Raw genomic sequence first — 18,582 nt, 5'->3', positions numbered from 1 at the left:
CATCAAATTTTCAAACATGATTAGGTAACATTAGAAGCTTTCCGCCGCTACGTTCAAACAGTCATATCTATAGTGAAGCTTTGCCATTAAATAATATTTTATGAATTTAACTTGTCACAAGCTCGTATATGACTGCTTTCATTTTTTAATCTGTGATGAGAAAATTTTAACTGTTATTTTTACAACTTGCTTCTCTTACCGTAAGTGAAAGTTGAGTAAATGCTAAAATTAACAAGGATGACAACATCCATAAAAGCAAAGCACTGAAACGGTAGGACAAACGGACATGAACACTTGTATAGTGTCAGATCTGAATAATCAGAATATAAAAGTATAAGAGTTTAAGCAAAATTGTAAGTAAATTTGTTGAAAACTGCTTGATACATGATAATGTTTATGGACATACTTACATTTTTAGGACTTGATTATAGAGTTGCTTCGCTTATAATATTGTACAATGTTGTCCCAGGAATCGATATACCAAAACGGATAATTATATCACATAAAAATTTGTTTTTAAAAAAGTAGAAAAATCAACATGTTTAAAATGAACGTACGGACATTCTGGTAATGATTATAGAGTTGCTACGCTTTCTAAATCGTACCTAACTACTACAGGAATCACCATGCAAAGTTTGAAATCGATAGGACAATTCTAACATGCCTAAATTAACGAAAAAAGCTATCTATCTCGGACGGACGAACCGAACCTAATTATAGAAAAGCTTTGCTTTTAAAAATATTTTTTGTAATAGGGGCGGAGGAAAATCTTCATATTTCAAGACATTAAAAAGAGAAGTGGTTAAGGACGTCCAAGCTTTTTTATTTGGTGGTGGCAGGGAAAAGGGAATGTGATTATGACAAACAATTCTAAAGGAAAATTTCCCCACAATCCTCTTTCCCTTTTTCTCCCCTTCTTACCCACCCCTCTTCAATTACATAAAATATACTTCCACCTTACTTTAAAAGGTTTTGTGATTTTTTGTAGAATTGATTGTTAGAATAGCTACCTCTGGATGGTGGTAAAATTGTTTAATCTCCCCACCCCCCCTTATTTTTGACACGGGAAAAAAATTTTTGCTTGAGGGGAGTGGTAATTACCATCCCCCCTTAAACCTGTTGGTAAGGGTAAATACCTCCAATAATTTGTTGGGTAGGGATAATTACCCCTACTAAATTTTAAAAGGTCCTGGTAGTAAAGTTTTTTTTAACTAGTTTTGGGGAGGTTACAACTACCCTGGCACCCTTCCAAGATAAATTGCCCCTAGAAAAAAAATTTCGATATTTACTGAAATGTTCAATAAAGTTGATTTATCTATTTTATGGGAGCTTCACAATTAATTTCAATTTTGAATTGAAGTCTTAAAAAAGACATTGTTAGAACAAACCGAGTGCATTGTTAACTTACAAGGCAATTAAGACATTATTCAACAAACTATAACATTTTTCCAACACCCCTGGACTTAAAAAAAGCCTTTGTCTGATAAATCTGAAAATTTAAGTATCCATGGGTTACAAATTATATGACAGGGGGTTTAATTTGAATGCGGAGATGAGGGGGGGAGTGGGGTATAAATTCAATTACGGGTTTGGTTCACTGCACGAGTGGGAAGTTCCTCATTTTGCCACCTAATCAATTTAATAAGATATAACTCTTTAATATTAATACATAAAAGACGACATTATGTACGAGCCGGAAGAATTATATTGATCACGAAACCTTGCAAGAATATATGTAATTAACCTAACGCTAAAATAAATTAATGTAAAATATTAATTTCAAATTCTAAGGGTTGAATTGTATTTCTCCCAATTTTAATTAGAGTAACTTGTACTGTCCATTGATGATTTGATACAATAAGATATACGTTAATTTTATTATATTGTGCTATTGCTAGATTACAAGAGATCATATATTTAACTTAGTATAGAAGTTAGATCTCAGATTGAAATAAGTTTAGGCTCTAAAAAGAGCCGTGAAGTGTGGCAACTTCACATGATGGTAAATTAAGCTTTAGCGCTCTTCTCAGACTTCTTGGGTAGGAGAACAGCCTGGATGTTGGGGAGGACACCTCCCTGGGCGATGGTCACACCGCTCAACAACTTGTTCAACTCCTCGTCGTTTCTGATAGCCAGCTGGAGATGTCTTGGGATAATTCTGGTCTTCTTGTTGTCTCTGGCGGCGTTACCTGCCAACTCGAGGACCTCAGCGGCCAAGTATTCCATGACGGCGGCCATGTAGACTGGGGCACCAGCGCCAACACGCTCGGCATAATTGCCCTTGCGGAGAAGACGGTGGATACGACCAACAGGGAACTGAAGTCCAGCTCTGCTTGATCTAGACTTTGCCTTTCCCTTCACTTTTCCTCCTTTGCCTCTTCCGGACATGATGATTGTATGTTACGTGTAGTGTTACTCGTAATAACTAGACTTCTCCTCGGTGCGATTACTATATTTATACCTTGTGCAGTGCCGACAAATGGATTCAGAGACCTAAAATTTGTGTACATTTCGTAGAGTTCGGAAAATAATTAACCCTTAAAAAATATAAAAAAAAACATTTGTCATAATTCAAAAAATATAATATACATTTGAAGTTTTTAAAGAAAAAATATTTACCGGATAAAGAAAACTATTTTTTTCTTCTAAACTCTGCAAATGATGAACCGTCACGGATAACACACTTTCTCTCGTGTTTGAACTCAACATAGTATATAAATAAAGGGGAATACTTATCAAATCACAGCATACATCAGTAACAAATAGTGCTACATATTACGCATCATGCCTCCCAAAGTTTCCGGTAAAGCGGCCAAGAAGTCCGGCAAGGCTCAGAAAGCCATCGCCAAGGGAGACAAGAAGAAAAAGAAGTTGAGAAGGAAGGAGTCCTACGCTATCTACATCTACAAGGTTTTGAAGCAAGTTCACCCCGACACTGGTGTTTCTAGCAAGGCCATGAGTATCATGAACTCATTTGTCAACGACATCTTTGAGCGTATTGCTGCTGAGGCTTCCCGCCTGGCTCACTACAACAAGAGGTCCACCATCACCTCCAGGGAGATCCAGACTGCTGTCAGGCTTCTCCTTCCCGGAGAGTTGGCCAAGCACGCTGTCTCTGAGGGAACCAAGGCTGTGACCAAGTACACCAGCTCCAAGTAAATTAATAGGATTCACAACATCTTGAATTCTAGGCCCTTTTACAGGGCCAAACAAATATATCACATGAGATCTCATTCTATATGTACTTCTTTTTACTTAATAATAAATGTTTATTTAAATAAGTTATTGAGTCGAACATTCCATATTTGTATTGCTAATCCTTAGCTGTGTCTTGTTGTGTATAGTTTCTAAAATAATAAATTGCTTTTTATATGATAGCGAGAACTCTTTCTAAGTCGATACATGTTAATAAATTCGTAACCGTTATTGGCTTGAGTTCCATCTTTGAGTAATAAGATTGCGTTAGACTCAAGCGGCTTCATCCGTAACATTAGGGGCCTTATTCGAAGGGGCAGATAGTGATTTTAAAATTAGAATAAAAAGCATCCAAAGACTTCAATTTAAAAATAGAACTGTATAAACATACATTAGGACATGCGTAAAGCTACTTTAACTACTTTACATAATAAGATACATAGATAATGATATGCTAGGATTGTAACGTTGCGGTGTTTGTAAGTGCCGATATGTTGACATTCTTTTTGTATAGGAGTTTCAATAAGATTGGTCAATTTTCATTGAACAAATTTCATAAATATTGGTTGTTTGCAGATTTTAGGCTTTATGTTGCATCGCCCCACTAAATAAATGAACATGAATGTAAATATATAACATTTGTATTAAAGCTTTCCGCGGATAATAAAATAAATTCTAAGATTAAAGTCATAATTTCACAGTAGCTTTTGATGGGTTATTTTAGGTAAATGTTAAAGATTGCTCCGCAGGAGCTAGGAAGAGGAGAAAACCTACTGTGAAAATACGACAAAACCCGCAACTTCGTTCTCTTTCAATGATCCTATTAATTTGAAGTACGGCTGAGAACCGGTTCTAATCCAGCGTTAATTAATCAGTTTGGAAACCATTCTGGAAAAATAAATTTCTGTTTTTTTAAACAAAAATTAAGTGTGGATGGGTTAAAATGGCTGAAAACAAAAAATTCAATATGTAAGCAGAACAATTTTTTAGTGTGTTTGATGTTTCCTAGCTCCTAAGAAAAAATGTTAATTTGTAATAAATACATTAATTCTAAAAAATCTACAGATTACTTCGCCACTAGCCTTTAGAGAAAAATTTCCCCAAATTTACAACCAATTTTACTACAAGTTTCCGAGATCTTTAGCTTCAGAAATATACCTTACTACTTTACAATTATATTGAGTGTTTTAATATTTTATAACATTTGTTTGAAAAATAACGTTTACTTGAAGAAAATTATTTTTTACGTATGTTACATCAACCAAAAATGTCTTTTTTTTGCCATAAACGTATTTTTTTATCAATTGTAATTTATTTTTGTCGTTATTTATCTTTTCGTTTACGCATAATGTAAGTATTAACTTAAAACATTTCAGTTATAATATACTAAAAAGGATGAAATCATAAGGGAAAAAATTATTGAGAGAGGAATTATTGATTTTTACCGACAAAATACAACAACAACACAGAGAAAGGTGAATGACTCAGAGCTTTCACCTGCCTTCTCATCCAATCAGATGAGAGGACCAATCAGAGAAAGCGTCACTTCATTTCTGACCAATGAGAGAAGAGTATACAGATTATGCACCAATACGAGCACAGCGAGAGATAAGAAAATCCACCAATAACTCGCAGTCAAAAAGAGTATTAATATTGCCGACAAACTCTTAACTTCATATTCTACAATAAGAATTCATCATGACTGGACGCGGTAAAGGAGGAAAGGGACTCGGCAAGGGAGGCGCTAAGCGTCACCGTAAAGTGTTGCGTGACAATATCCAGGGTATCACCAAGCCCGCCATTAGGCGTTTAGCTCGTCGTGGTGGAGTCAAGCGTATCTCAGGTCTGATCTACGAGGAGACCCGTGGTGTTCTCAAGGTTTTCCTTGAGAATGTTATCAGAGATGCTGTCACCTACACTGAACACGCCAAGAGGAAGACTGTCACTGCTATGGATGTTGTGTACGCCCTCAAGAGACAAGGACGTACCCTGTACGGATTCGGAGGTTAAGCTGATTGTTAAACGGACGGGATTATCCCAAGGGTTCTTTTTAGAACCCCCAAACATTTACAAATGAGATATTCTGATACATAAAAATTTAATACTCTAATTTGAAAACATTAGGCAATGACGTTAAGATTGTATTCTTTACTTGAAGTAAGCTTATATATTTCCTGTTATTGAAATGCAGTGTTTTGGAGCTGCCTCTGATAATATCGGCTTCGACTACTTCCTAAAATCAAGATAAACTCAATTTTCCCCCCGAGATTTATGACTTGTGAAGGTTTTAAAACTTTAATATTAGAGAATACTGGACTTGAACCTCTTACGAGGGATTCCAAATTATTAAATTTTATCTGAAATACCAATTTAATTAAGGTCTAAAAAATCATTTTTTCCCACATATATATTTCAGCTACCTACGGCTCCACATTACTGGTTATAAGCTATTTATTTTAGGATGAATTCAGCTATTTTACTAGCCCCTTCTAATACATCAGTGCATCTACTGATATCTAATCAACGGCAGACTGGTTTGATTTCATTTGATTTATTACAAAACACAAAAAAGGGAGGAGTAGGTTGCGCTAAAAATCCGTGTGAGTTTTAAGGCTTAAAAATAGTAGTAGTACAATAATAACATGTGTATTTCTTATTAAAAAGAAAAGTTTAAAAAGTTGACTAATTTTTTATTGTTCCACTACTGTTTTTAACTTAAAACTCACAACCTTTACGGATTTTTAGCGCAACCTACTCCTCCCTCTATTAAACTTGCAGGTACTTCTAATATAATATATATATGCATGTGTCTTGTGGCCGCCAGAAGGATGAACACAGGTGCTTTCATCAGCATAGCTCCCAGTCTGGATGATCTTTAGGCCGACAGGCTTCAGGACACTTGGCCGTAACCTCCATCTCTCCAATACTTCCAACAAAGTTGCCGGGACCTGAAATTTAAATATCTATAATACAAAGTAGAACGATGTCTGTCTGTTTGTGTGTCTGTTTGTAGCGAAGGATCTCGCTAATCGCTGAACCGATCGGGTTCTCCTTTACAGGGTAGCTTCTCATAGGTCCCGGGAAGGTTTATAACTATTTTCTTAGGGAGTGGGACACTCCGAACCCCCCTCCCAAAAAAATATTTCTTTCTTTTTAAAACTAAAATTAAAATAGTGGGGTCGACTCCCCCCCCCCCACCCCATATAAAAAATTCCCCCCCCCAAAAGAAATTTTTTTTTAGATTTATTTTTGAAATCTAAATTACGAAAAATTGGTTTGATCAAACCTCTTGGGGGCAAAGCCCCTAGAGGCTAGGGGCGAAGCCGCTAGTATAAGTAAAAGTAGCAGGATATTTGTACCGAAGGATCTCGCTAAACCCATATGGTTCTCAGCTTCTCCTATACAATGTAGTTTCTCATAGGTGCTGTGAAGTTTAATAACTATTTTTGGGGAGGATTCCCCTCAACCACCTTCCCTTTTTTCTCCCCCATCTTACCCACTTCCCTCTCAGTTACGCCAAAAAACAAGTGTATTGCATAATTGGGTTATATCAGACCCTGACTTATAATAAAGTAACAGGATCTGTGTGTGTGTGTCTATCTGGACCTCGCTAACCGCTGAACCGATTTGACTCAACTTAACAGTGTAGCTTCTCCTAGGTCCTGGTAACGTTTTATAACTATTTTGGGAAAGGATATCACCTTGTAATCTCTTGGTTGGCCAAGGTCTGTTGTTTGGAGCAGGGTAGCCACGACAATTATAGGCATCATGTACACAACTTATATTCTTCACCACTGGCCATACATACTAAAATTATAGGCATCATGCACACAACTTATATTCTTCACCACTGGCCATACATACTAAAATTATAGGCATCATGCACACAACTTATATTCTTCACCACTGGCCATACATACTAAAATTATAGGCATCATGCACACAACTTATATTCTTCACCACTGGCCATACATACTAAAATTATAGGCATCATGTACACAACTTATATTCTTTACCACTGGCCATACATACTAAAAGTATAGGCATCATGTACGCAACTTATATTCTTCACCACTGGCCATACATACTAAAATTATAGGCATCATGTACACAACTTATATTCTTCACCACTGGCCATACATACTAAAATTATAGGCATCATGTACACAACTTATATTCTTTACCACTGGCCATACATACTAAAATTACAATATCATATATGTAACTACTTGGTTCATAAAAAATGTGCTGAATTTTAATTTCCAAATGTATTCGCAGTTTCCGCGGTGTTTCCTCATCCTATCTCAATATTTATTACTAGCTAAAAAGCTTCAAACTTCCCAAAAAAAATAAAAATTTTAAAAATAAAAATTTTAAATATATATATCGTTTATACGTTCAAAATTTTAAAAGTTTGAAGCTTTTTAGCTAGTAGTAAATATTGAGGTAGGATGAGGAAACACCGCAGAAACTGCGTACACATTTGGAAATCAAAATTCAGCACATCGGTTCATAGTAATTTTAATGGCTCGGCAGCAGCAAAATAGCCTTAAATTTAAACCTATTTGGGTGCTTTAATATTTTTTTGAAAAGAGGGATTGCTATATTTGGTTCAGGTTTAGACTCTTGGCTGATTTTTAACAGTAAAAGGCTAAAATGCGGTTGACGAGCCCTGGTTATTTTATTTCAGTTAGGTGGCAATACAAAGCTTCTTATTGCCTAATGATTCCTGACCCTGTAATATATATGTACCCTTAATTAAGAAAGCATAGCTACTCAATAATCGTTAAAAGAAATTATTAAAAAATGCTGATATTTCCTTTCATTCCAAAAATTCTATGTTCTATAATTATATTAATCGTCTGATTTTTTTAACAATGATTCCTAGGACAAAAAGATACAATGTTTTAAATAAAGCATCTCTATAATCAAGTCCAAAAAGTAAGTAAATCCTTAAACAGTCTGTATTTTGATTTTACGATTTTGTTCTTCTTATTAAGTCAATATTAAGAGTTAACAAAGATCAAATTTTGATTGAAATAGTATAACAATATCAATGCAGCAACGATTTGTTATCGATTGTTTTTTAACTAAGAACAATTTTTTCTTTAAGAATCCACACAAAAAATATAGCTAAATTAAATTTTTATTTTTGAAGTGGCTCAGACTGTCGGACAATCATACTATAGATATAAGGTAGCTGCACTTGAAAAAAGAGTTTAGATAAATTTTATATAAGAGGGGGGGGGGGGGGGGGGGTAATACAAACATCTCGTAATCAATGTGCAAATTGCACTTAGAATCCGAATATCGTTAAGAAACTTGGTAGGTCTATTTCCCTAAATTGAACAAAAAGTTGGAAAAGTAACGGTCGTTTTTAGGCTATTTTTCCATAGAAATGTCACAAGCTCTATCTACACATCAAACTCTTGGCCTCTCACATCCGGTTCTAGCCGGTAGCGGCTGGTACTAGAAATTGGAAAACTGTTGATTTGTATCATTTAACATGAAATAAAGCAAAAAAATGTATGAAAAAGTTAATTCCAATGTAATAAATGATAGATTTGCCCTGAAATAGCCCAAAGATCCAAAAACAGCTAAGCCGCAGCCGTTTCTTTTCCAACTTTTTGTTCAAATAGGGAAAAAAAACCTACCAAGGATTACTCATAAAAAGTTTCATAAAGAAATACCTGAGTTTGTACTGTCTATACCTGAGTTTGTACTGTCTATACCTGAGTTTATACTGTCTATACCTGAGTTTGTACTGTCTATACCTGAGTTTTTACTGTCTATACCTGAGTTTGTACTGTCTATACCTGAGTTTGTACTGTCTATACCTGAGTTTATACTGTCTATACCTGAGTTTGTACTGTTTATACCTGAGTTTATACTGTCTATACCTGAGTTTGTACTGTCTATACCTGAGTTTTTACTGTCTATACCTGAGTTTATACTGTCTATACCTGAGTTTGTACTGACTATACCTGAGTTTGTACTGTCTATACCTGAGGTTGTACTGTCTATACCTGAGTTTATACTGAATGTACCTGAGTTTGTACTGTTTATACCTGAGTTTATACTGTCTATACCTGAGTTTGTACTGTCTATACCTGAGTTTTTACTGTCTATACCTGAGTTTATACTGTCTATACCTGAGTTTGTACTGTCTATACCTGAGTTTAAACTGTCTATACCTGAGTTTGTACTGACTATACCTGAGTTTGTACTGACTATACCTGAGTTTATACTGTCTATACCTGAGTTTATACTGCCTATACCTGAGTAAGTAAACTTTGGTCATAACCCTTTTGCCATACATCTGACATCTAAACAACAAAAAGTCTTTTTAAAAACAAAGTTGTTCTTTAATTAAAGTCAATCTGTCCGTTAGCTCTTTCTATTAATTTAGACATTTTAAATTTTTCCTATCGATTTCAAACTTTGCATGGTGGTTCCTATAACAATTAGGTTCGATTTAGAAAGCGTTGCAACTCTATAATCATTACCAGAATGTCTACACTTGCATTTGAAACATATTGATTTTAAACTATTTTTACGCAATATAATTATCCTATTCATCAGAATACTGAATCTTATTACAACAATGTACAATGTTATAAGCGAAGCATCTCTATAATCAAAAGCTTAAAAATGTTAATATGTCATTAAACAGTATCCTGTAATTAAGTAGTTTTGCAACAAATTTACTTTCAATTTTACTCTGCTTATTCAAATTCTGACACTTAACCTATATTTGTTAATGTTCGTTTGTCCTAACGTTTTAGAGCTCTGCTTTTTTGGATGTTGTCATCCTAGTTTTAAAATAAATTCATCTTGAATTTAATCTAAAATTATTAACTTTTAACATAAACATTGATTTTAAATAAAATACAAAAAAATGTAAATTTTTACCCCATTTAACATGCCATGTATCATATTTGTAAATTCTTCTCGATTTCCTAAATCCATTCTAATTAAAAAAGTATTATATAAAAAATATCAAATCATATCCTATAATATAAAGTATTAGTTTTTGTATGTGCTTTTGATTTTGATAACTAAAGAACCGATTGAATTTTCCATTTAAGGGAAGCTTCACATACGTTTCAGGCTAATTTTAGGCAATTTAAACTGTAGATTTAAGTCTTGGTATGGGTTTAAGCTATTTTTGTGCTCCCATCAACCATTCAATACAGAGCCTCTGGAAGTTAGGGGCACAGCTGCCAGTTATTTCAAAAGAATTAACAAAGTATACATATATTGATAAAATGCACAACTTAAAATTTCACCCCCCTCCCCCCCCTAAAAACCGGCTCTACAATTTCCACACCTTAGAGTCTAACTTAAAAAAGGGCAAATTGGAATCTGACGTCAAGAAAATTGGCCAAAATTTACCTGGCATCCCACATACCACCAAGAATAGAAGTTCCATGGTAGGGATTGTCACGCATAACATGGAAGGGCAAATCTTCAAACATATTTTTATCAATTTCTATGTTTATTTTATTTGCCTTTTTAAGCAAATTGGGTAACAAAAATAGTATCAAAATTAATTTTAAGATTTAAGTTATTGAAAAAATAATCACATTCAAGAAATTGATTTCCTTGATTTCCTTCATAACTCAAAACTAAAAATCATAATAATTCTTGAAATGAAAAAATTCTTACTTGAATTCAACCAATCTTGGACTGCTGCTGTTTCTCTCAGTGTAAACCTAGTGGTACGATCACAAGTACATTTGTAATGCAAAGTGTCATAATTATAATAAAAACTCTAACTTCTGTTATTTAAATATTAATTGAGTATTGTTTTATTTTTACCTGGAATCTAAATCTCTGGATGCCATGGCATCCACACTTGGATCAGCAAGTGGAAGAAACCTCCAGACCATTCCAAACTTCCCAGATATATCTCCAAAGTCAGTAACATTCTTCACAGGGCATAAATCTAATCTAAATATTTTTCTCTTATTAACAAAGACCTGTAAAAAGAATCTATGTATGTAAGTATGAAATAAGAGTTTGATTGCATGACTCTGTCATAAAGTCCTACATATGTATGTGAGTCAAATTAATATTTTAAATGTCCTCACATATGATATGATATAAAGGTTTAACCTACTTACTTGTCTGAAGAACATGATAGATCACATAATTCTGTTGCAGAGTCAGGATCCAGCTTACTGGAATCTAGGTAGAGTCGCATCAACCATCCAGGATAAAATTCCTTGAATTCAATTAATGAAGAATAACATTTTGCAAAGTAAAATATAGCAATTTAACCAAATTTTGCAACAAAGTGTCATCCAAAATCACTTTTGAAAATGCTCAATAGTCAAAGACTGTAAATTTTTGAAATCATATTAAAAAAAGTTTTATTCTTCATGTTCAAATTTTTTTATGATATGACATGTATTTTTAAAATAGTTTTAGATGTTTGGACAAAATAATGTTACATGCTACAACATTTAATTGAAGAGTATCTATTACACCGACTCAGAATTACTTGTTTTTAAAAAATTCAATGGGCGTGCTATTCCAACACATTCCTTTTATGATATAATGACCATTGATACCAAAAAAAGTGTGCTGGTAGCTTTTTTTCAGCAATATGTCTATTTTGATTTTCATAAAAAAAAGTGAAGGGTCCCCCCTGGGGGAGAATTTTTTTTCTATCAAAGCATGGCTTTATATACCTTCCTGAATTTGTCTTGAAGAGTAGATTAAGGATTCAAAAACAATTTTTAAAAATATTGATTCTGGCAAAAGTTATCCTTAAATAACTGTCAAAATCAGCTAATTTTGCTAAAATGGCCAAAATTGTCATTCTTTTAAGGATAACTTTTGCCAGGGTCAATATTTTTAAAAATTTTGCATTTTGAGTCGGTCTAGTATCTATAATTAAATAAAAAAAAATAATTGAGTGACTTACATCTATAGTTTTAAGATTCTCAGAGATTCCATTATAGTAAGCTGACTTCAAATCTCCATAGAAGGAAAATGAGATAACTTTTTGTCCATCATCTAAAAAAAATAATCATGAAACTTTGAATATTTAAGAGTAAAACTAAAATAGCTATCAATTTATGATTACAGATTACCTCTTTCTTTATTTAATTGTAAGCATTGTCTTTCTATCTCTACCTCACTATCTTTTTCTGTAAAATAAGATAATATTAGAATTTAAAAAGTTAAATATCCAATAGATTTTTAATTGATTCCATTTTTCAGTGGTAGTAATGACATAAGATTATAGAATATTAATTTTAAAAAAGTTCTTACGCATTGTTGAATTGAAAAAATAATAATTACTCAGAGCTGTAAAATTAAACGTAAGGAAAAGTGTTGATAACTTTAATTTTAGACAAAAGAATAATTACGCTTAACATTCAAAGAAATTTTTTAAAATTAAAACAACTAAAAGAAAATACATTTGAGGGGTGCATTTATCATTTTAATTCCAAACTGGAAGACATTGTATTGTAGTTTTAACCAAGATTATTATATTAGTTATATTTGATATCTCTACAAATAAATTATGACATCCTAGGATCTACTCAGCCTTATCTATGCCATTTTTTTCCCTTCATTACCATTTCAACTATAAAATGTGTTTAAAAAGCATAAATTAAATAAAAAATTTTTTTTAGTAAGTTACTCATAGTATGGCCTATTAAATTACTGTAACACCTGTTTATAATTATTTTCAGACATAATTCAAAACCTTGAATGAAAAAGAGAAAACTTACTATAAACCCATTACCAACCCCCCTGGTGCATGTTTTAAACTTTTTAAAAACCTTAAAATTATAACAGCAGAGATGTCCAAGCTTTTTATTTTGAAAGGGGTAAAACAAGGGGTTTCAAGGGTTTTGAGAGAGGTAAATAAATGCATGTTTAAAAATTTGATGGGTTTCAAAGTTTGAGGAGGGTAAAACACCCCCTTTACCCCCACCTTTAGATGTATGTACACTTAACTAACCTAACCTTTAAAATCATCAAAGGTTGTTTTTTTTGATAATAAATTATTGATCCTCTTTAATGTTGAGGGAAACTGAAAATATTCAGCACATGTAGGTAATTTTTAATGAATAATTCGTCATAAATTCAACTTTCAGTATGTTTTATCTAGATCTAACTGGCTATTAGATACAAGTGCTAATTTTCAGCAATTCATACAAACTTTTTTTAGGTTAGATTTTAAGAAATAGATCTTATTGATTGTTTTACAATTATAACTGCAAATGCATAATCATATTAAAGGTCATTTTTTTAATGGGCCAGAATTTGGTAAGTCAAACTAAAAATGTTCAAATTTTAAGACACACCCAACTTAAAAGGTTTGCGCTTAATGATAACATGTCTGCTTGAATAAAGGTTATTTGGTAGGCGTGTGAAATTTATAAAAAGAGTAAAAAATAACTCCTGAACAGGGTTTAAAAATAAGTTGGCTGGTTGTCTGTCTGTGGATGTTACTCTACCTGTCAAAGCAGAGTAGCATCTAGTCATACATCTGTTGAGCATCTTCACCTTCACGTCATCTGATAACTCTGGTGGACTGGCCACAGTTGTTGATTTATCCACCTCTTTTTCTACATCTTCTGTACCAATTGTCCATCTGACAGTTGGATATTTGTCAGTGTCCTGTTTATCATCAAATATATTTTCTTCCTTCTGAGTTTTAATGTTGTCATCAAAAATATGAACTTCTTTATTGCTTTGAACATCATAAACTTTTTCAAATAATAATAATGTTATTTTTTATGAATGCTACAACAAGGAAAATACTGTTTGTATATAGTGCACTTTACATACAACCACATTAACCCGGGGAGAGGGGAGTGAAGGGGGGGGGGGGGGGTTATATCCTTCCAAAGTCACAAGAATCCAATGGCCATTTTCTTCTGACATTTTGTGACAAATATTAACAAGGATGACAACATCCACAAGCCAAATAGAAATTGATAGACTAACACACAAGGAGATTTTTAGTTATAGTAAGTAAGAGTGGAAGAAAAATGCCGACGGATAAATATAAATTGTAAACTGGATGCTTTTTAAAAAAGAGGATTTTCATAAGAGCGTAACAAACTGACGGACGGACAGACAAATCATATTGTAGCTTCGCTGCTAAAACGGTTAGGAATTTCTATGGGTGTCCACGCTTTTTTGTTGGGGGGGGGGGGGGGATAATTACCCCTTTACCCTCCCCCCAAGTTGGCGTCTTTGGGTAATTCTACACTATCTTGTATGGGACTCATGCATTCTTTTTAACATTATTATTTCCTTCGTCTTTAATTTTGGGGTCTACAGACAAAATTTCTTTCACCCATTTCTCCTCAAATAATAATCTTCTCTTTTCATCTAAAAATAAACAAAATAAAATATAATTTTAATCAAATAAATACAATTTCATTATTATGAAAAACTTAAGTATTTTAATTTTTTATATCTATTTTAAGTTTTGTTTGGGATAAATAAAGTTTAAGAGAGCCCGTCCGGGTTAACTCTCCCCGCAAGGACAAGAAATCCAATTTGAAATTTGAAATTATATAAGCTAGCACAATTCTAATGGATCTTAAGGGATAAGACAATGTACGATAAAAGGATTTACATCCCAAATTACAATAAATAAATTCAACCTTCAGCAGATTAAAAGTCATTGGTGAAAAAGCTTAAACACTAAAGGTTTGTACAACCCAATTGTGATGTCCAAAAAGTATTCAAAGTTTTCAAGCAAGCAAATGTAAATTGTATTAAAAAACATTGAAGACCAGTGTAATTTTCACTCAAATGTCTTCTCCAACCCCCCCCCCCCCCCCTCCTGTTTATTTCTACAACAAAATCTTTGAATGCTTTTGCAAGAAAAGATAAATTTGACAATAAACGAAGAATTACTTAAAGGGTAGCCGTGCACCACAATATTTAAAAGCAACCTGCATTAACTGATTTTGAAACTATACTTCTTTTAACATCTTTGACTTCCAAGTCTAAATCAATTAAATTATTTGAAATAAAAAGTTATTTAGTTTAAACGGATAGAAAATCACAAAACCTTTATACAAATATGTCATTTGTTGCATTACAGACAGAACAACAGACTAAGAAAGCCATACAGACAATGCATACTGGTATTGGAAAAATTCCAGTCGTTTATCTTAAATAAAAGCTGAGAAATTTACCTCTCCTCATTTCTTACATACAGACATACGGATAATTCTAATTATAGGCTAACTTCGCCAACCTGTTTGTTAAAATTTTGTTTTGCACATTTCCCCCCTAAAAGTTTCTATCAATAACATCATCAGATTAAATGAAATGTGTATATGTTACTGTCTTTGACGTTGCTAGGCTTATTATAGAACAGCTTTGCTTTAAAAATAACAGTGCTCGGCAGCCGCGCGTCAGCCTCCTGAAAGCCTTAGGTAAATTACATTTTTTTACAATCTGAAAGTCTAAACCGGACCCAAATATGGTAATTCCACTTTTCACAAAATTTATAAGCATCCAAACGGGTTTAAATTTCAGGCTGGTCGCGGCTGCCGATCGCTGGATAAAAGAGATTGATACGGCTAAACACAAAGTAAGTAAGTTTAAAGAAGGTCACTTTAGTTTTTTTTTGTTAAAAATGTAAAAAAAGCTATTGAAATATCACCTTTTATATAAAACAGGCAGAAAATTAACAAAATTACAACTCCTAAAAGAAAAATAATTTTTCTAATATGAACATAAATTTGGTCTGTTTTTTTCATTGTTTTTTTTTCTGTTTTCTACATAACATGAAAAATAGAACTAAGTTAATAGTTCAATGATAACAATATTTGCAGAAGTTTAGCTGGTTCTAAAGTTTTTGTCCTATTTTTAAAACAGTAGAGTTGCAGCTGAGATATGTTATTAATAATATTGTAATTCTATTACATTAAACATTACTTATTACATTTGTTTATGTGTTATATGTGTAAGTAAAATATATATCTTCTAGCGGCTTCGCCCTTAGAAGCCTCTAATGGAATTTCAGGGGGAGAATATTTCTTGAGAGGTTGGTGGTACCAAAATAGTTATGAACCTTCGATGGACCTTGAGAAGCTTCACTCTAAAAGAGAAACATATCAGATGAGGGGTTACCGAGATCCTACGGTACATACAGATAGACATACTGTTACTTTTATTTCAGGATAATATAAAGTAGACCATGTCTGTCCGCCTGTCCGATTAAATAAAGTAGATTAAAGCTTAAGATATCGCAAACTGCTAGACCGATTGATCTCTGCTTTTAAGTGAATATTCCTGACCTGATTAAATTTAAACATTCTGAAGGAAAAGAAATTGATATATAAAAGGACCAGGATGTTTGTCTGAAGGATCTTGTAATAAAAAAATTACCACTTCTGTAGACTTAGAAAACCAGGAAGGCCGGAGGCACGGGACTTTGGGCTGTTTATAACACTGGTCCCCAAAGTTCAATGGCTTACAAACTATGGGGATTTCTATTGATTTTTGATTGTTTGGTTCATTAAGTTAATTGTCCTGACGTTTCAACCACTAATTGTGGTCTAGAGAATGGGTAACTCTGTGTATAATCATTCGGGATATTCATCAATTTATTGGCCATTGTTTTGTCCCTTTAGATCCCTGGTAAAAATATAATATTACATCTTTATAATAAAAATGTATTATAATAAATTATTGCACAAAGAATTAATAAAAGTTTTGAATCCAACGAATAAGAAAACTTGTTTATTAAACTTTGGGAACCAGTATAATTTACATTCAAATGTCTTTCCTCCCTTGTTATAACTTTAGTAGAACTAGGATTAGACATATCTCCTTCAAAAAAAAAAACCTGCCCGGGGACCAATCTAAGCTTTCCTAAAAATTACAGACCTATCGATCAAGTAGTTTCTGAGAAACACAATAATTTCTAATGAAATATTTATTTTTATCTAAATTAAGAGATAAAATGCAGGGAGGGAGGGATTATTGGGCTGTTTATTACACTAGTCCCCAAAGTTTTATAATAACGTTTTCTTCTCCGTTGGCTTAACAAACGTTGCGGACTTTTTAAAATTTTGATTGGTTGGTTCATAAAGTTGAGTGTCCAGACGTTTAAGCCATTTATTGTAATCTACAAAAGGGCTAATTTTATTTATTATCACTGGGGATGTACATCAATTTATCTGCCATTGTCTTATCCCTTTAGATCCCTGGATAAAATGTGATTATTTGTACACTTTTGTACTATCAAATGTATTTAATTGTGCATACTTCAAGTTATGTTTAAATTAGTACAAATAATTTGGCAGGGAATAGTATATTGAATTAGAAAAAATATCAACTTTTCTGCCATTCGAGACAAATATTAGCTTAAAAACAAGTTCACAAAAAAAATTACAAAAGAATCGCATCGTATATTTTAGACAACTTTCCGCGGATAGTAATATGAAAACCTAATATCTACGGCCCCTTGATTTTCAGTATGTCTAAGAACCTATTAGAATCCAGCGGGTTTTTACTCAATTTCGAAGCCATACTTTATGTGTCGATTAAAATTAGCTTTGACTGAAAAAAAGATTTTTTGAACCTAGTAATAGTGCCTAACTTTTTATCTTTGTGACGTAACAAAAATCAATCTCTTTTTAGGGGTTTCCTTTCCCACCTCCCCTCTCATCCTTCGATTTTTGTTACGTCACAAAGATAAAAAGTTAGACACTATTACTAGGTTCTTTTTTATAACTAGCGGCTACGCCCCTAGAAGCCTTAAGGTAGAAGAGGGAAAAGTTGACCTCATCCCATTTTAAATTTGAGTTTTATTAGAGTAAAAGATGTTTTGTGGGAAGGGGGGTGAAGACACCCTTCCTAAAAATAGTTTAAAACCTTCCCGGGACCTATAAGAAGCTTCAATGTAAAGAAGAACAATATCGCTTTAGCAGTTAGTGTGATCCTTCGGGACAGACAAAAACGCTTACTACTTTATATAATAGGATTACAGTTATAACTTAATGCACATTTCAGTTTCAGAAGGCCCCCCCCCCCCCAGCCCTCACCTCCGAATACTTATTATCTACCATCGACAGGATTTTAAACATCATAATTGGGGCGAATAAAATGTAACATACATTGTCCTATCCCTGATTAGAGATAAATATGATTCAATCCTTTGTTTAATAACTTAGTATTATTCTTTTGTTAAAGTGGGGTCCGGGGGGGGGGGGGATGGAGGTAGCAGCTTTGATGTTCTAATTGTAGAACAGGGTATTTTACCTAAATTTGTTCACTATTTTATTTTACTGATAAAGTGATCACTGTGTGAAGAATTATCAGGAAGGGAGGGAACATTGGACTGTAAATTGCACTAGTATCCAAAGTTTTATAACCATTTTATCGTAT

The 18,582-nt window shown here is 33.2% G+C and overlaps 4 protein-coding genes across 4 annotated transcripts; 2 read left to right on the top strand and 2 right to left on the bottom strand.

Moving 5' to 3' along the window:
• Positions 1–1,853: 1,853 nt before the first annotated feature.
• LOC145326285 (histone H2A-like) lies at positions 1,854–2,554 on the bottom strand. The gene has a single exon (XM_080169501.1). It carries the CDS (start codon positions 2,386–2,388, stop codon positions 2,008–2,010), a length of 381 nt encoding a protein of 126 aa, XP_080025627.1. The 5' UTR covers positions 2,389–2,554; the 3' UTR covers positions 1,854–2,007.
• Positions 2,555–2,756: 202 nt separating this feature from the next.
• Positions 2,757–15,998, bottom strand: LOC145326284 (uncharacterized). Its single transcript, XM_080169500.1, has 14 exons — positions 15,851–15,998; positions 15,132–15,185; positions 14,485–14,559; positions 13,677–13,931; positions 12,297–12,353; positions 12,128–12,219; positions 11,322–11,422; positions 11,017–11,148; positions 10,864–10,910; positions 10,591–10,663; positions 10,108–10,165; positions 9,474–9,521; positions 6,897–7,002; positions 2,757–6,143 (listed from the first exon to the last, which is right to left on the bottom strand). Exons 1-14 carry the CDS (start codon positions 15,945–15,947, stop codon positions 6,043–6,045), a joined length of 1,296 nt encoding a protein of 431 aa, XP_080025626.1. The 5' UTR covers positions 15,948–15,998; the 3' UTR covers positions 2,757–6,042.
• On the top strand, positions 2,785–3,377 carry LOC145326286 (histone H2B-like). The gene has a single exon (XM_080169502.1). It carries the CDS (start codon positions 2,785–2,787, stop codon positions 3,157–3,159), a length of 375 nt encoding a protein of 124 aa, XP_080025628.1. The 3' UTR covers positions 3,160–3,377.
• Positions 4,894–5,205, top strand: LOC145326287 (histone H4). The gene has a single exon (XM_080169503.1). The coding sequence runs from the start codon at positions 4,894–4,896 to the stop codon at positions 5,203–5,205; it is 312 nt and encodes a 103-aa protein (XP_080025629.1).
• Positions 15,999–18,582: the final 2,584 nt, after the last annotated feature.

This window comes from Acartia tonsa, chromosome 8, assembly GCF_053477335.1.
Source record: "Acartia tonsa isolate MP-2025a chromosome 8, ASM5347733v1, whole genome shotgun sequence".
NCBI lineage: Eukaryota > Metazoa > Arthropoda > Copepoda > Calanoida > Acartiidae > Acartia > Acartia tonsa.
This window is presented reverse-complemented; position numbering and strand designations above follow the sequence as displayed.

Coding starts and splice junctions, on each gene's coding strand:
- LOC145326285 (XM_080169501.1), bottom strand. CDS start 2,388: ATGTCCGGAAGAGGCAAAGGAGGAAAAGTGAAGGGAAAGGCAAAGTCT.
- LOC145326284 (XM_080169500.1), bottom strand. CDS start 15,947: ATGAAAAAAACAGACCAAATTTATGTTCATATTAGAAAAATTATTTTT. Junction 12,354..13,676: donor ATGCTACTCTGCTTTGACAG/GTAGAGTAACAT, acceptor CTTATTTTACAG/AAAAAGATAGTGAGGTAGAG. Junction 9,522..10,107: donor TACATGGCATGTTAAATGGG/GTAAAAATTTAC, acceptor TTTGTTGTTTAG/ATGTCAGATGTATGGCAAAA.
- LOC145326287 (XM_080169503.1), top strand. CDS start 4,894: ATGACTGGACGCGGTAAAGGAGGAAAGGGACTCGGCAAGGGAGGCGCT.
- LOC145326286 (XM_080169502.1), top strand. CDS start 2,785: ATGCCTCCCAAAGTTTCCGGTAAAGCGGCCAAGAAGTCCGGCAAGGCT.